Below are 17,357 nucleotides of genomic sequence, written 5' to 3'. Positions count from 1 at the left end.
TTAAAACCGGTGAACCAGTCGGAGATGCGAGGAAGGTAACTCGAACGATAAAGAAAGAGGTTAAAGATCTGAATATTTCTGGAGAATTTGGCTGTGCAGGTAGGAGGATAATCTGCAAAGAAGGAGAAAGAGAAGTTGGTAGGGGGGAAATCCCACACACTCATCTTTCTAATCGTGGGTGTGTCAAAAGCTATAAGTGGCGTCGCTTCTACCTGTGTTACTTATATTCCTGCATGGGGCTCAGGACAGACATTCCCACACCTGCTAGACAACTCGCCTGAAAACAAGAACTCTCACCTGTCCAGGTAAGAACCAGATTTAATTCATCATCTATGTTATTAGTGAGAAAGACTAAAACATATTTTTCTTCTTAGTCCTCTTCATGAGATAAAATATATATTTTTTAATGAACAGGATTTAACTGTAAATGCTAAAATTAATTGGAAAATAGTCACATTAACAGAGAAACATTTATTATGTTTTCTCAAAATTGATTAGCTCTAAATTGGTGTTTTGCAAGTTGTGGGGTTTTATTATTAAATGTGCCTGTTACTACCATTTTAAAACATGGATAAAAGCAATTTGACAAAAACAGATGAGTGCATTTAATTGCTTAAATACATTTAGGCTTGGCTAATATGTAACATGGATATTATTTTTACTTGGCAAAAAAACGCATGAGCGTAGAGATGGGTGCAGAATGCAGCTGGCCTTGTATGGAATGGCAACAGACGTGAGGCAGTGATATAAATAAACTTCATCCTCAAAACTGGCCAAAAATTTGGATTTACTCACTACAGATGTAAAAAAGCTAGCAAACTAGCGGTTGCCTCAACCGCTTCAAGTCACAGAACGCAATAAGATGTCTGCACACAACTCAAACTTTATGACAGTAAAGTACTGCGAGGAAAAAAAACAAATACAAGATCAAGCAGTCCAGCCTGTGATTAATGTATTTTAGGCCAACTTACATTTTAGATTTAATTTAAGACATTTTGAGGCCTTAACTGTTGATACATTAAAGACTTTTTAGGAAATTTTTAAAGCCTTGACAAAAACATTCATAGATAATTAGTTATGACAGAGGAAACGTTTTGATTGTAACTTTATTATTGGAGCCTCCCTAATGGATGCCCCCAAAGTGAGACAGAACAAACCTTCTGGAGTGGAAACCCCACATAAGAGGAAAAAACAGGGATTTCCCCTGCGCCATCAGCTGACACAAAGCCTCAAACGTAAATACTCAGCCTCAGTGCTGACCTGTTATTGTGGTCGTTCCTACGGTCCTAATTGAGTCCCAGCGGGGGTCTTTCTGCTGCCGCCACGGCGCTGATTCATAAACCTGGAAAAAGCTGGCAAAGCGGAGGGCAGAGGTCAGGATCACCAAAGTCCCAGGAAAAGTTTAGCTTTGTTTGCACACATGTGGGAGTGTGTGAGTCAGGAGGGGGCCGGGTGTCACATAGCATGTGTACATATCACATCTGGACTGACGTTTATGAAGAAAATGATTTCACAGTATAGCATTAATGCTCCGTGCAGTGAGGTGTTGTACGTGATGAAGTTGTGTATGTGCATGTATCAGCAGGTAACTGTTCGATGAGGCAGACTGGAAAGACACAGACAGGGCTGTTATTATTCACATTATTCATTCCTGCAGGAGGGGAAATCACCTCAGAGGAAGGGGTAGGCTTTAATTTGAGGGGAAAATTGAGCAGAAGAGAATAAGAAATTTTTTAATGGAGCCTCCTAGGAGACATAGGGGAAATATTTTCTTTTGCGTTACCTCGCAATAAATTTGCAAATAAATCCCGGAATATTTTGTATTCAGTCACAGTGATAAAAAATGTGCAGAAAATTGGTTGAAAAGCAATGTGCTAACTACACGCTCATGTTTGTTTGTGTAATATCTTTCGGTGGAGATGCAACTACACATGAACCATTTAGACTGATGGCGACTAAAACTGTCCGATGACAATTTTACCTGTGAAAAAATTCAAAAAGAGTCCAAATAGTTTGGGTGTTTTTTTCCTTCTGACAGAAAGTTTCTGTCATGTTTATGTTTTAAAGTAGGAATGGAAAACCCATTTTTGACCTGTTTTCCTTCAGCATTTTGCACATAAGTTTGATATAAAACTTTAAAAAAGATATAAAACTTTGGATAACTCACAAATGAGATATTAACATAGAATTCCTACATGGAAAAATCCTCATATTGTAAAAGAAACACTTTCAGTAGTCAAGAAGACGCATGAACTGACTGCTAAATACATTATTGTGAGGTAAAAAAAGAAACAATGTTCTAAGAGAGACTCTGTAAATTTGGTTTGGTCAGCCCAAAAGCAAAACAAAACACACTTTAATTCATTTAGAGAGGCATTCACTGGTTTAAATGGAAAGTCAAAGAACCCAGATAAATGTTTTTTTTATTTATACAGGTTGTCTCATTGAGATAGAATATCTCATTTACAAGATACACCTGTTTTCGTAAAACAAACAAAGCCACAAAACAAGCAATTAAAAAATGTGACTAAATTAAATAAGCAAATAAAACCTGAGTTTCTTTAGTTCATTGAGCTCATTGATTGAAGGATTCCAGCAATGTTTAACGTACTGTTTTGTCTGATCAGTCCAGATGTTGCAGAGCATCTCACACATCTGCCTGCTGGCCCTGATGTCGCTGCTGCTGCTCTTCTCTCCTCTTGGATGGAGCAAAGAGAGACAAACCCCAGGATGCCACCTATACCGTGAGTTTCAAAACGGAAAACGTAGCAAATAACTTTGCACTACAACATCTGGCAAAAAAAAAAAGAAGTTAACTTTGTTGGAGAAAAAACAGAGTAATTCAGTTCAGGTAGAGGCTGTAAATCGTCACAACTTGTTAAACTAACAAGTATATCTTCTATTTACAAAATAAATACAACATGTAAAAATAAAAAAGCTAGTTTTAGAAATTAGTACATTTAGGAAAATCTCAAACCTCTGTAAGTAGATCTGCTGAGTCCAGTTAGTGCTGTTCCTCCTTCCTTCCAGCCATCAACGTGACGATCCGCAGCGACCGTCGCGGTACTTGCAAAGGGACCCATCTGGTGTACGCCTGCGTGGGCTACTGTGAGTCCAGCGCTTTCCCGTCCCGATACTCGGTTCTGGTGGCCTCAAACTTCACACACAACATCACCTCTGCTTCACGCTGCTGCACTATCAGCAAGGACGCCAAGGTGCGATCTTCTTTGTTTTCTCAGCCTAGATCAGTGGTTCTTGAATTGTTTGGACCTGAAAATGCCAAGTTCTGGGAGCACCACCATCTAGATACAGATTTTAAAACTATACTCCAAAGGGAACTGGACCTTCTCAGGGTGTTATCTCCTGACAGAGAAACAAACAAAATAAAAAATTATCCTAAATTTTGTGATTTTTGTGATTGGTTAAAGGATAAATATTTAGGTTTTCAATTTAAAGATTGAAGTAAAGTAAAAGTAAAAGAAATATCATAAAGTTCCATAGAAGCACCTTCTTCAAGTCTAACAAAATTGTCAAACATTTGTGATACGTTTGTGCAGCAAAAATTTTCTTTTGTACTGCTATCATTTTAAAAAATATTAAATGTTTCCAGAGGTTGTGAAAGGTCAACCAACCCCTACCTTCTACAAATCTGAAAATTGGTGTCAGTGAACTCAACTATGTTAGTGCAGCAAAAAAATTTGTTTGCGCTGCTTTTGTTATGAAGATATTAAAGAAAGCTTATAGGTCAAAAGGTCAGCTAGCTCCCCCACATTATCCAAATCTAACAAAAATGGCATCAAATGTTTGTGCTGCATTTGCACAGTAAAAATTTTCATTTGTGCCGCTATATTTAAAAAATATTCATAAAAAGGTTTCCAGAGGTCATCAGAGGTCAACCAACATCACGCTCATATTTACTACATCAGACAAATTTGGTGTCAAACGTTTGTGCAGCAAAAAACCAATTGTGCTGCTGTTGCTTTGAAGATATTAATGAAGACTTATGAAGACCTATGAAAACTTTTTTAATATCTACACCCTAAATCCTAAATCATCCTTATTTATCAACTAGCCAATCCCACTGGTTTTCAAATTTGGAACGGTTTGAACTTAAACTGGGTTTTAGGTTTTAAGTTCTGACTTCAGAAGTAAATGGAGCAAATAATAAGTAGCCATCAACACATTTGTTACCTTCAGCTTTTACAGAGAATGCTTATCTTTTCATAGTATTCTTATGAAGCAAAGAACACCTTACTGTTTTTTGGCTGCTTTTGGTCATTAATGATCCTTCACAAGTAATTTATATTTAATATTTATTGCAGGCCGTGTAAAAACTGTTTGAGGACCATAGTTTTGTTCACAGCATGTGAATATTCTGTTTTTTTCAGGTCAAAGTTCGCCTGGACTGCCCGCGTGGTCGGCACTACGACGAAATCGAGATCCTGACGGCGAAGGCGTGTCGCTGCGACATGTGCCGCAAATCCCGCTACTGATGTTTCATCACTTTAGGACAAAATGCTGCATTCCAACAATTCACCGCATAAAAAGCGGATTATAGTTTACAGAGTTAAAAACAAAACTAAACTACTTCAGCAGAAACCTTTCCACTTCTGTCCATGCTTTGGACAGAAAATATGCCTAAATCATCGAACTGAAAATGTTTTACATTTTTGTCCCTAATTTTTCTTTAATCATCGAAAGCAAGATGGCCGCTGTCCTGACACTTTCAGTTGTTCCTGGTCCATACCTGAATCAAGTGCTTATGCTTATGACTGAATAATTTGTCTCAGACGGCTTGTCTAAACTTAGTAGGGCTCCTGTTAACTAAACTCTAAAATCCTGAAGTCAACAAAATTAGAGTTGTTATCTCAAGTTCTTCTTACTTACTGGATGAAAAATGTGTTCTAGTTTCACTTTTATTCCATTTGTCAGTCATGTTCTGTAAGAAATATTTTTTTGGAAAAAAGTGACAAAAGTGTAAAAACTGAACATTTACAAAGCCTGAAACAGAAGTGTCCAAAGTGTGGCCATTAAAATGATTCTGCATGACCTTTGACATTAGACAGACATCTAATATCTAAATGTCTGTCAGCATCTGGATACTAAATGCAGACAGACAGTCTCAATTTTTTAGAGGGAGTTCTTTACAGTAAAGTGGAAAATGTTGGATACAAAAAGTTTTTAGTCTTTTTATTATGTTTTTTTTTCTCTTAATTAGTTTTTTTTTTTTTACGTCAATAGGAAGTGAAAGCACAAACCTCCAGCAACATTGACTAAAATAAAGACTTGGACACATACATTCAATAAAATGAGCAAAATTAGACTTTTTCAAAGACCGAGTAACTCCCTAGTCCATTCTAAAGAAATCAGAATTATAGTCAAAAGATTTTAACAAATAAATTAAAAAAGGTATGCTTTTCTTTAGAAAAAAGGAAATCTGCAACATTGTTTTTATATTTCAAAGGTACAATGATTTGCAAATCCCTTTTCTATTAAAATCTGAATCAGTTATTTGCTTAATTAAAATACTGCATGTTAACTTAAGGTGGAACAAGTAAAAATATATATATTGATGTATTTTTAATTGATGCATGTTCCCTGAGTTTGGTAAATGTGGCCTACAGGTTTGGACATCACCAGCCTAGAACAAGTTACATAACACAAATAACAGATGTGGCATTGTTAGTTAGTTACTTTGTTATTTGTTCACCTCTCTGCTAACTGGGTAAAATAAATCAGTACAAATCACATAAAATGGTCAAATACTGAGGATATTTTATATTGCAATAACCATTACACAAAACCGGAGACCAAAAGAATGTAGAAAATCTATTTATTATAAATCTGAACTTAAATGACCATTTGTAAATAATATCTGTAAATTAAACAAAGACTGTTGGAAATGGTAAATTAAACAAAATAATGCACTACCTACTTCCTTTAAATAAATATTTGCCTATTCTTCATCAACTACTCGTTGTGATGTTGTTTGTGTAACAATGAACTCTTATACTTATAGTTAATGAAATGTTAGTGAAAGAAAACACAGGACAACAATTAACAGATTATAATTAGGTTATTTGGCTTCTTGGTCTGGCTTCTTTATTAGGCCTCATCATAGCATGTTCTGTAAAAAGGTAAAATTGGTCATTTAAATTTTAAGTATTTCATTGAATTATTGTTTAAACCATAATTACATAAATTTAAAACATTAAGGAAGTAAAATATAACAGTTCAATTTGTTGTGAATACTCACCTCTGCCATTTTTCTCTCGCAGCAGTTGTGCACAGGTAAAACGTTCCACAGGTGGATTGTGCACAGTTATTAGTTCTGGGTCTGCACCACCAGGGAATGGATTAGTGGTGTGTTTCTATGTTGAGTAATTATTGGAATTAAAATATATTCTGTTGACCTGATTTGTAAATGTTTCATTAGATATGCATTTAAAGGAAATATTCTTGTTTTGTTGATCATTTTTCAGTTGTGTATTCCCTGTAATGCTTTTTCCCAATTCAGTTGCCTTCTTATTTAAGCAGGCTGTCATTCATTGTTTTGGTGTGGTTTTGTTTTCTGTTGCACTAAAATTAAAGAAGCTTCAATCATTTTGTGTTCTGGTTTTAAACGTAGCCAAGCTTTTAGCATGATGAACTGAGTAAAGTACTGTGTAGGAGTACACTTGTAAAAATCACCTGTTTAATCTTCAGGAGGTCTGAAGATGAACGGGAAGACCTTTCTGCAAAAGGGAGAAAGAGAGAGAAGAATACAAACTGAACAGTCCATAAAAAGTTACTTTTTTCATATTGCAGCTATTGTTTTTTCCTCTGAGCCTGAACTGCAAGCTTACGCCATACATAGACTTGACATTCCTAAATGTGCCTGAGGATATCTGGCATCTGTCTCACCAGACGTGTCAGAGGAATATTAAAAAGTCTGCAGATAATAGCTGGATTTCCCCAACACTGTGTAATCTCTCAACTTCTCTCTTGGACTTGTACAGTACAATTCAGCTCTTGCTTCAGCTTTGGCCATGAAAGTCAACGAAGCTGTGGTGTGATTACAGGAGGAGCATCGGTTGCCTACCAGACTCCACTAATGTTGGAAGTTGAATTAAAAAACTACATAGGTCAGCAACTTATGAAACTTGTCATAAGCTTTTGATGTCTAATGACGTTTATTTATTGTCAAATTGATTGACCAACCTGATGAGTTGCTTGAGAATCCCTGGTTTCTCGGGCATCCTGTCATTCTCTGCTGTGAACTGTGTCATCTGAGGCTGAGGAAGAAATCAAACTCATTAAGCAGTTGAAGAACCACCTATTCTAAGGCTGGACAATAAATCAATACCATTATATCCTGGTAGACACGTAATCAATATCAAAAGAAATTAAATCTGATTGAATGTCCGATAATTAAAAATCCGATCCAGAACCGCACACCATTCTGGGAGATGTAGGCAGAGAAACGGTGTTAGCTGCTCAACCTCCAGCTAAGTTAGGGTGGTGGAACCAAGTAACTCACTCACTTTATGAGTACCACGCTCCGACCACCTGAGCTAACCAGCCATACATAATCTTGCGTCTTCGTCAATATAATAAACCCTTTTTAATTTTGAAGTATTGTTTGTCTGAAAGACTTTAGATTTCCATTGACCAGTAAGGGAATTGAACCACTTACCTTAGCGTTATCAGCTCCACACCTGTCCAGCTGAGCTAACCCAGCTGGACAAAGTTTTCTTAAATACAAGGTTACTCATAATGTTGAGCTTCCATGGATTTAAAAAACTTACATGATCTTCCCACAATGAAGATTTGAGTAAGGAGCTCATACTCTATTGTTTTTCAAAATCAATGTGCGTAATGGTTTAATATACAGCCTCCTGCTATTTTGAAGAATTGATTTCCTGAAGACTTTATATTTCAGTTGGCAAGTGTGGAGATTGAACCCATGACCTTGGTATTATATGTACCCTACTCCGACCAACTGAGCTAACCAGCCACACATAATGTTGAGTTTTCATCAATGTAAGAAAAAGTTACATGATCTTGACAGAAGCAGTGAAATTCTAAAGTTTTTCAAAATGAACATGAATTACGGGTTAATTTGAAGCCTCCTGCTACTTTGAAGAGTTAATTTCCTGAAACTTTATGTCTTTAATGTTGATTTTATTTCCCACCCTTTTTTATTTTGAAGTGTTGATTGTAGGCCTGTCACGATAACAAATTTTGCTGAGAAATTAATTGTCTATAAACTTTTGTGATAGACGATAATATTGTTTGAAGACCTTTTTACACTGATTTAATGGAAATGACATAATAATGCATGCGATTTTCTGCCAAAGGTAGATACACTTTATGTTCAAAAGAACACCCAACACTGGAACTGATAAACAAAACAACCAAAAACAAAAATAAAATGGATTCTCAGTCTCCATTAACAAAAATGTTCTTGAATAAAAACAACAAATACTGCATTCAACCAAAAGAGTGCAAATTATAAAGTCTGTATACTCTAGTGCCCTTCAGTAATCATTAGATTTAAATAGAGAAGATGGGCACATTCGACTACCTGATGCAATAGTTCACACTACACGTTAGTTCACACCTACATTTTCCCCTTATGACAATCATAGAACGTTGATCGTTCTAAGATTGTCGCTTGTGATCATCCTGTAGTGTGTGGTGTGTTACGGTAGATCGTCTTGGCGCCGATCTATATCTGGGGTTTTCCCCGACTGGGATCGTTAACCAGCCTGTTGAATGTGACAGAAAGCGCGGATTCTCTTCCTGCTTTCTGAGGGGAAATTACAGAGGGGAATCCCAAACAGCTGACACGGCACAACCCGAAGTCCAGCGGACATTGGAGAAGATATGTGGAAACAACATTAATGTTTATAAAACATTTGGTGCAAAGAATAGAGAAATGACGAGGGGAGGAGTTGGAGTGAAATCGCTACGTTGATGAACCCGGTAACTTTTCAGCTGTTCTTCGTTAACGTGACATAAATCGGTTCTAATGATTTTCATTCAGTCAGGACGTTACGCTGACACTAGAGCCACATGCTTTGCAGGTAGATTGTAGTAAAGTATTGATTAATGCCTGGTTTTAAAATTAGTTAACTTTACTTGTAGCCATTATTATGTGTCCAATGTTGGACACCACACGGCACGATGAAACCCGAACGAACCGTTATACCTAGGATTTCTGTCGGCTAATGTGTGGTCTCTCAGGTTTTGAAGATGGGCCGACAGCTCTAAGATGGTGTAGTGTGAACTGGACATTACACTAAGGAAATGAGGAAGGGAGGATCAGTGGAGAGCAGCGGAGTTGAGCCTTTTTTCATTCAGTGTCATCAACAGAAAAAGAAAAAGGCTGGAAGAGATGATAATGCCAATAATTAAAATTATGTCGATAGTTTTAATTTATCATACGATTAATTGATTTATTGTTTATCGCGACAGGCCTAGTCAGAAAATACAATTATTTCCTTATACTCTCTTATTCTCCTGTGTAGGCCTAGCACAATGAGCATTAAATCAATTAATCAAGTGATAAATTAAAATTATTTATTTCCATTTGCATTATCATTTTTCTCTTTTCTCTCGTTCTTTCTACCACAAAGATTTTCCGTTTAATGTTTTAGTCTCAGCTAATACCATTTTTGAAGGACAATTTTATTTACAGAAATGTAATAATTCATTTTATTAGTTGTTACTGTTGTCTTGTTTATTTATTGTGGATATCTAAACTGTCTTCAACTTCCAAAGTCTATTGGCCTTTGACAGTGTGTTCTTGCATTATATATACCATTACATTACTTCAAATGGTCTCAAAGCAACAATATCGTTTATCACATTCACTTCTGGGGCAATTTATCGTCCAACAAAATTTGTTATTGTGACAAGCCTACTCCTGTTCTTCTCCAAACCTGTGAAATACATTAACCAACCTCCAGGAACTCTGATAAATGAGAAGCTCCATGAAAATGTTCATCACACGTGTCATGATGAGCTCCGTGAGAGAAGGGCACACTTTGTACAGAACATGCTGTCCAAACTGAACCCTTCTAAAAGCTTGAAGATTTATACCGCCACTGACAGTTTCAAAATATTTTTTTCTACCTGTAGCAAATGTTGAGAACAAACTAAGCACAGCAAAGGGAGAAAAAAGTCAAAGTGGACGAGTGGAAGAACAAAGGACCAGGTGAGACAAAAGGCCGAGGGCATTACGGCAGCAGAGGAGGGTAATTTGGGGACTTAGTTGCTAATCAAACTGAAGCACAATCAGCAGAAACGCTCACGTACACATAATCACACATTTACTCATACAACCTGATGTAATGCCATTATTAACCATAATCGCCCTCGTTATCCCATCTGTCAGTGCAGCTTGCCTGAGGTTGTAAGGAAGACGGCGATGCTACGTGTGCTTCTATTTTTACATCTAAATGGGTTAGATGCGAAATTAAAAAGGGATATGAGAATGAAACTGGCAGATGAATATTTTCTAAGTATATAAATTAAAATAATTTTAATTTGAGATTAAGGGTATTATGCTTCCTTGAAAAAGTAAGGGCTATACAAAATGTGTTTAATACATTTTCTGCACAAAATGATTCTTAGATAAGGAGATTATATTTTTCAGTTCTGCCTTTTTTGAGCTAATTTCAGAATGAGCTGTCTTAGGGCGTCCTGTCACTTTAAGTCCTAATAAGCTACTGCTGGCCACGACCCCCAACTCAATGTTTTCACTCGCATATAAAAATGACTGCAAACAGATGTGCAATCACACAACCGTACATCTTTGAAAAGCAAAAGTGGAGCCTCCTGCACCACCAACAAGTGCAGGATTTGGTTTTGTCTTGTCTTTTTCAGCTGCCATTGTCCAGCGCATACAGCATTAAAATCAGCTGACCAAACATGCTGGAACTCAGCTTAGGTTGCAAGGGAAGCCAAGCTGGGGTTGCTAGGTAACAACGCAGTGCCTTCTGATTTGTGTTGTTACATTTAAGAGGTTTTTGAAATGGTTCATTTTTTAGACACAAAAGACATTAATTTACTGCCAGAAATAGAGCTGGGTGTTTTCTTTAAGCATTTGGGCAATTTTTTAGAAGCAGTTCAAACCCAAATGGAAGCACAAAAGCATGCAAAATGTAAATTTTATACAATAAATGCCCTTTAGTAAAAAGTTTTACCTCTTCAGTAGTTGCTAAATCCTGCGCTGCCTCCTTCACTGTGTGCTGATGCTCCAACTCCACCATCCTGCAAAATAGACGCAACGTTTTGTAAAATACCTTATTTTACTGTCATCCATCCATTTTCTGTTCACCCTTGTCCCTAAGGGGGTCAGGAGGGTTGCTGGTGCCAATCTCCAGCTACGTTCCGGGCGAGAGGCGCAAAACAGAGGGCAGGGCAACACAGAGACATACAGGACACACAACCATTCACACACACACTCACACCTAGGGAGAATTTAGAGAGACCAATTAACCTGACAGTCATGTTTTTGGACTGTGGGAGGAAGCCGGAGAACCCAGAGAGAACCCACCATGCACAGGGAGAACATGCAAACTCCATGCAGAAAGATCCCGGGCCGGGAATCGAACCCAGGACCTTCTTGCTGCAAGGCAGCAGCTCTACCAAACTGTGCAGCCTTATTTTACTGTCATCATATGGGAATTATATTAAAGATAATTAAAGTAATGTTTTTATACGAAGCAAGATACAAGAGAGAATTTTAAAAATCTGAAGACTCTTTTTCTCAAGCTTTTATGCCATGATTTTATTACGTTTTAATACATTTACATTTAAAATTAAACATAACTCCCAAATATTCATGTCAAAATTCTCCTTTAATTAAAATTGACACCAATATGTTCTTTTTTCCTTTTCTAAAATCCAAGAGCAGAACTTTCTTCTGCTCATAAAAAAATAACTTTTATTTAAAGTAAAATTTTAGTGAGGTACTTTTTACTTTTTAATTTAAGCCACATTTCACACTAGTAACTTTACTTAAGAATAAATATCAAACTAACTGTATTTTTACTTCAATACATTATTTTCTACTTTTTCCACCTCTGGTTAAGCACAAAAAAATTAAATAAATCCTCGCTGCAGGCCATCATGTAGACATACTCAGACATAAATACATAGCTGTGAAGCAGCTTGTAAGAAACCATTGAGAGCTGAACACTGACAGCTGTAGATGCCGCACTGATATGCTGTTATTGTAGCTTAAACTCTCATCTCTGGGTTTTAATCTGTGAGAACAGCTCAAAGATTACCAGCGAAATCTGATGCTCCCGGCCCTTTTGTGTTTTAGGATGTTTACACAGTTTGTGCATCTAAGCTTGTGCAATGCTCATCAAGTGTAGAGGATTCTGTTTATGTAAGTGAAATACAATCTAAAGTCAGGAAAAAACCTTTTTCATGTGTGTATGCACAATCGAAATAATCGTTTACGCCCCACTGATCGGACTGCCAGAGTGATTGATGTGGCGCCCGCTCGCCTCTAGTCTCTTTCATATCTGTGAGAACTGCTGAAGAGCGTTCGTGTGTGAGTAAAACTCTGATAATTACAATGAATGAGTGTACCAAAGCCTTTGAGATGCTGTTTGATGATGTAACCAGCATGCTGTTCTGGTGTTATAAAAGAGCAGGAAACTTATAAGTAATACATAAACTCAAATATGTACTAAATGTTTAGATTTTTATTATATTTTTATAGTTGAGTGGTTTTTCAATCTCTGACAGGGCACAAACTGAGAATCTAACACTGTAAACCTATCTAAAAGTAGGATAAAATTTGCCTCTATGTCATTGCATTTTTGTTCATTGTTAGTTTTTATATCTGCTGAAACATGCAACTATATTTACTCAGCAATAAACCCATAACCACTATCAACTGTGAGGCCTAACCCAGGGTTTGTGTAATGTACAGCAGCAGCTCAGGCCATCGTACCATCCTCCATTCTCCACCTAATCTGAGAAATCTGTTGAATTTGATATAGATAAAAAACTTTGAGGATAATTTGCAACGACTTTGCTTGTTTTGAAAGCACTGAATCCATTTGGACAGCTTGAGTGAGGGTTGCAACACAGAGATCAGTCCCGGATCAGTACCGTAATCTACGCCTCTTTGATTCAGTAATCACAGCAGTATGAGCCGCTGTGATCTCACCTAGTATGATGTGAAAAGACAAAAGTATCTGTATGTGCTGGTTGGTAAAGTCACTTTATTTAAATAGCACAAAGTGTTTCACAGGAGCCGAAAATGAGTAAAAACGAGAAAAGTTTGGATTGACTGGGGGCTTAGTTCTGTGTTTATTGTGGAGCTGTAATATAAAAACTGCCTTTCTTTTCCAATAGAAAGTATTCCAGACTAAATACTTCTTTGTTTTTTTCTGTTCTTTGTGTCTTTCCTGCTGTATAAAACTTCTGTTTGTCACACCAGGTTGCTGCTCATACTGGAGGTTTCCTTCTGTAAAACAGAGCAGTTGCTGCAAACTCAGCAACTCGACACAATCAACCACGTAACTCCAGAAACGTAAATAAGTGCTAAATAAAATACGACCAGATTTACATGCTTGCAAGTTGGTCTGAGGATGACAGACTGAATTGTGTTGGAATGAAATCCACAGAACACAATTTACAGGTGAAATTGGGGAAATATTTGGAAAAAAAAAAAGTTATATTCTAAATATTCTGATAGAATTTTTGGCTTGTTTCAAAGTTAAATTATCTGATTTTTAAGAGTAAAATCTGCTAAAGGAACTCAAAAAACTTGAGCTGTAGAAGAACTTTGTTCTGTTGCATAAAGCCTGATATGTTTGCAGGAATGCTAAACAAATTATATCACTGATATAACTGACTACAAGCTTCTGATACAGAAATTCTCAGCTAAACATGTCTTTTATAGATATAAATATGAAACTCTTTTACCATTCTTCCAAAAAAAGATGCATTATCAATAGCATACCAACCCTAAGAAAGGCTAATTTGCTAAATATTAATCCAACCTCAAGCTTGTGTAACTCTAATATGAATATAACTCATCTTCATGTACTCACCCTGTCATTGATTTGCTGCCTTCAGCCTCCATGTCTTTCATTAATTGTTTAATAATGGCGTCCTCTAGTGGTGAGTCCCCGCGGCTGCGCTTTGGCCTTGGCTCATCAGAAAAAGTGGGAATGAGCTGCATTTCCTTGATCTAAAATAAAAATACAAAACTTAAAAGCTCTTTTTTATATAAACTTACTTCAGGGTAGATAGCTTTAATATTACACAAAATCGGCTTTACAAAGGCCTAAGGCTTTACAGTTTGTCTTTAGGGAATAAGAAAGAATAACTCACCTTCTCTCTTTGATTCCCTGAAACAAGATAAATATTTCCACATTAGAGGATCTTTAATTTGCTCCTTATCATGTCCAGCTTGCCTAAAAGCTTGTGATCACTTCTTCATCTACGTCTTAATTGCTCTAAATCTCCACTAGCAGATAAATAAACCTTCGTTTTTTAGCAGTGATACTGTCTGCTTATCAAACAGATGCTGCATCCATTCTCACCTCTGAACGTGTTCTTCTCCAGGTAGAGGATGATAGCAAAGGGATAGTATGACAGCTTCTTCGCATCGTGTTTGCACACTTTCCCCCAGCTCTTTTTGTCTGGAAGGCAAAGTCAAGAAAACATTTAGGTGATGGATGGCTGACAGTAACAGTGTGTGCAGTATTCATACCACAAAGGACTGTTTTAAGTGCAATACGGTAATTGTTGGCTAACATATTCCAAGCAGGGCCGACCCAAACCCTTTTGGGGCCCTAAGATGTTTATTTGGGGCCCCATACCAACATGTGAACACCAGATGCTTCATCACTCCTAAACTACTGTATGGATTTAACATACCTACTGTCTTTTAATTAGCTTACATCATAACAATGTTATTATTTGATTAATTAATATCACGCCAGTATTCTTAATTATTTTAATAGATTTTAACCTTAGAAGAGTCGCAAACTAGTTAATGAGGATTTTGAAATGCATTGTAGTATGGAAGTGTTATTTTAACTATTTACAAATGACTCCAAGTATTATGAATTTTCATTATTCATGCTAATGTAATATTTAGCCATTTAGAGAGAGTCTCACTGCAGTAAATGCCTAAAAGGCTAAAGGTCACAGAGCATAGGAGGTACAGATGAGAAAAATTCTTCATATATTGCAAAAGGTATTCTCATCGGAATACTTGTCCAATAATATTGACAAGAGACATTATTAGATTTTCAGTAACCTCCAGTCCTGTTGTGTGGTTGGAGTGGTTGAATTGATAGATAAATGGTTGGACTGACAGATGAGTGATCAGACTGATGGATGAAATGTCAAACTGACAGAGATATGGATGCATGGTTCCAAACAGACAGACGGACGGGAGGTCGGATATACAGATTGGTACATGGAGAGCTGCTTGGATGAACACAACTATTGAATTTAAATAGTTCGGTTGTTTATTTATTTAATTTACCTTTGGGATTAATACAAATTTTTTCAATTTGAATTTGAACACTTTTTTAACACAACTTTTATTTAAAAACCAGTATAATGACACTGGTAGGGGGAACTTACTTTTTGAAGCTCTCATAATTATCATTTTGACAATGTAACAAGGAACAAAATCTGAAAATAAAATATTTTCATACTTGATTTTCTTTTCCAGTTTCTGTAAACTACTTTAATCCAATTCCATACCAAATAGTCTCTGAGAGTATAGAAACTCTATTTTTTAGGTAGTTTCCTATAGTAGATGCAAACAGCAGACCAAAATCACAAGTTTTATACAAAGGAAGACCCATGTAACTGTTGATGAGCCAATTTCAGGTTAACAGACCAAACACTGACTAAATGGGGTGATATATATTAAGACAATGATGGGCGAATAAAGTAAAGGAAAGGATACAAGGAAAAATGATGAAATGTTGAGTGGAGAAGGGCTGGAGGCAGTCCAAGTTGCCAAGGACCGCTCTGACAATTTCCTGTAAACACAAAATATGAGACAGGGTAAGAAGAAGAAACATACACAGATGAAAAAAAATTTTATAAAATTTTAACTGGCAATGACAAAGCCTCAGTAATTACCTCCAGTTCTTTATCAAAACCTCCTTCTTGTAAAATCTCATCTTCACTGAGTATATAAAAAAAAATGCACATCACAAATACAAATAACTTTAATAACAGACTCAGGACAATAAAAACACAAAAAAGTCGATTTTGACACCCTAAACATAACATGAATATAAAACATAAAAGCATGAAATAAAATCTAGAAAGAATTTGTAAAAATACATTTTAAAAGTTATAGAAACACATTTCCACCAGTGGCCCGTAATCTGTGCAAGTAATTTGTGAGCATTACATTTATTCTTTTTAGCCCACCATCCAAACATTGCATTAACAAAAGTATTCCTGCCAAGCTCAAGAACTACACCCAAAACAAAAAAACAAAACAAATCAAATTTGAAAATATCTGACTAGAGAATAAAAATTAGCATTTGATATTTTTTTAAGGGTTTTGCAAGAAAATAATTTAAATGGTCAAATTTAGAGTTTCTGATCATTTGTAAATAAATAAAAATCCAACTCAAAACCTAGCAATATAGAAAATTACATGTGGGTAAACTAAAAAAAAGAGGCAGTTAATCGCTAAAATTGCCATTGAAGTGGTTAACTATCAGAAAATGCATGTATATCTTCGATATACGGTTAAGACGTAAATCAATAATGATGACATTCACAAAAAGAAATTAGAAAACACACATATGGATAACCGACAGAATATTTGTAGCTCTGGCTCCGAGTCAACAAAGACATCAGAGTTACTTTCCCTTCTGTTAAAAGGTTGTGATTTTCTCTCAAACCTCCGAAGGTTGCGAGAATAATGTAAAAACATGAATATCTGCCTTGCCTGAAGCTGTTTCCTCCTCTAATCTTGAACTTGTAGATTAAACTATCAGCTGTAAAGAAGCGAGTTTCTGGGGATGGGAAAGAAAAGGGCCGCAGCGCCATCTCTGACCTGCCGTAACTGAAATTAGATAACGTACAAACAGTTTTTAAACTTTTAACGCATTTTTAAAAGAATTGTTCAACTTGTTATCAAGTGGTTTTGTAAATAAACTCCCATTCTAACTGTCTTCTAATTACCGTAATAGCAGCAGAAAAATGGCGTCCTCAAATTTGTCTTCACTGTTGCGACTTCAATCTCCGGCAGGCGGCAGGACGTCAACGGTTAACAACCTGCCCGTCAATCAAACCAGTTTCTCGTGTCTTTATTCCCGCCTCTAAATCAGTTGCGCTGCTCTGATTGGCTTCGT

At 36.4% G+C, this 17,357-nt stretch overlaps 2 protein-coding genes across 3 annotated transcripts; one reads left to right on the top strand and one right to left on the bottom strand.

The window, feature by feature from the left end:
• The first annotated feature begins 2,618 nt into the window (after nucleotides 1–2,618).
• Nucleotides 2,619–5,198, top strand: gpha2 (glycoprotein hormone subunit alpha 2). Its single transcript, XM_044097642.1, has 3 exons — nucleotides 2,619–2,744; nucleotides 3,031–3,215; nucleotides 4,389–5,198. The coding sequence occupies exons 1-3, from the start codon at nucleotides 2,633–2,635 to the stop codon at nucleotides 4,491–4,493; spliced, it is 402 nt and encodes a 133-aa protein (XP_043953577.1). The 5' UTR covers nucleotides 2,619–2,632; the 3' UTR covers nucleotides 4,494–5,198.
• An 854-nt stretch (nucleotides 5,199–6,052) lies between these two features.
• LOC122820388 lies at nucleotides 6,053–17,297 on the bottom strand. 2 transcript variants are annotated; one of them, XM_044097758.1, is made up of 12 exons: nucleotides 17,188–17,297; nucleotides 16,952–17,068; nucleotides 16,126–16,171; nucleotides 15,947–16,022; nucleotides 14,562–14,660; nucleotides 14,350–14,366; nucleotides 14,067–14,206; nucleotides 11,193–11,259; nucleotides 7,201–7,274; nucleotides 6,691–6,734; nucleotides 6,257–6,371; nucleotides 6,053–6,127 (listed from the first exon to the last, which is right to left on the bottom strand). In XM_044097758.1, the coding sequence occupies exons 2-10, from the start codon at nucleotides 17,050–17,052 to the stop codon at nucleotides 6,695–6,697; spliced, it is 660 nt and encodes a 219-aa protein (XP_043953693.1). In that variant the 5' UTR covers nucleotides 17,053–17,068; nucleotides 17,188–17,297; the 3' UTR covers nucleotides 6,053–6,127; nucleotides 6,257–6,371; nucleotides 6,691–6,694. The 2 variants fall into 2 exon arrangements, with proteins under 2 accessions (XP_043953693.1, XP_043953694.1); XM_044097759.1 differs by having other exon boundaries at nucleotides 6,257–6,337.
• Between the last annotated feature and the right edge of the window lie 60 nt (nucleotides 17,298–17,357).

Source organism: Gambusia affinis, linkage group LG18 (assembly GCF_019740435.1).
Source record: "Gambusia affinis linkage group LG18, SWU_Gaff_1.0, whole genome shotgun sequence".
NCBI classification, from domain to species: Eukaryota; Metazoa; Chordata; class Actinopteri; order Cyprinodontiformes; family Poeciliidae; genus Gambusia; species Gambusia affinis.
This window is presented reverse-complemented; position numbering and strand designations above follow the sequence as displayed.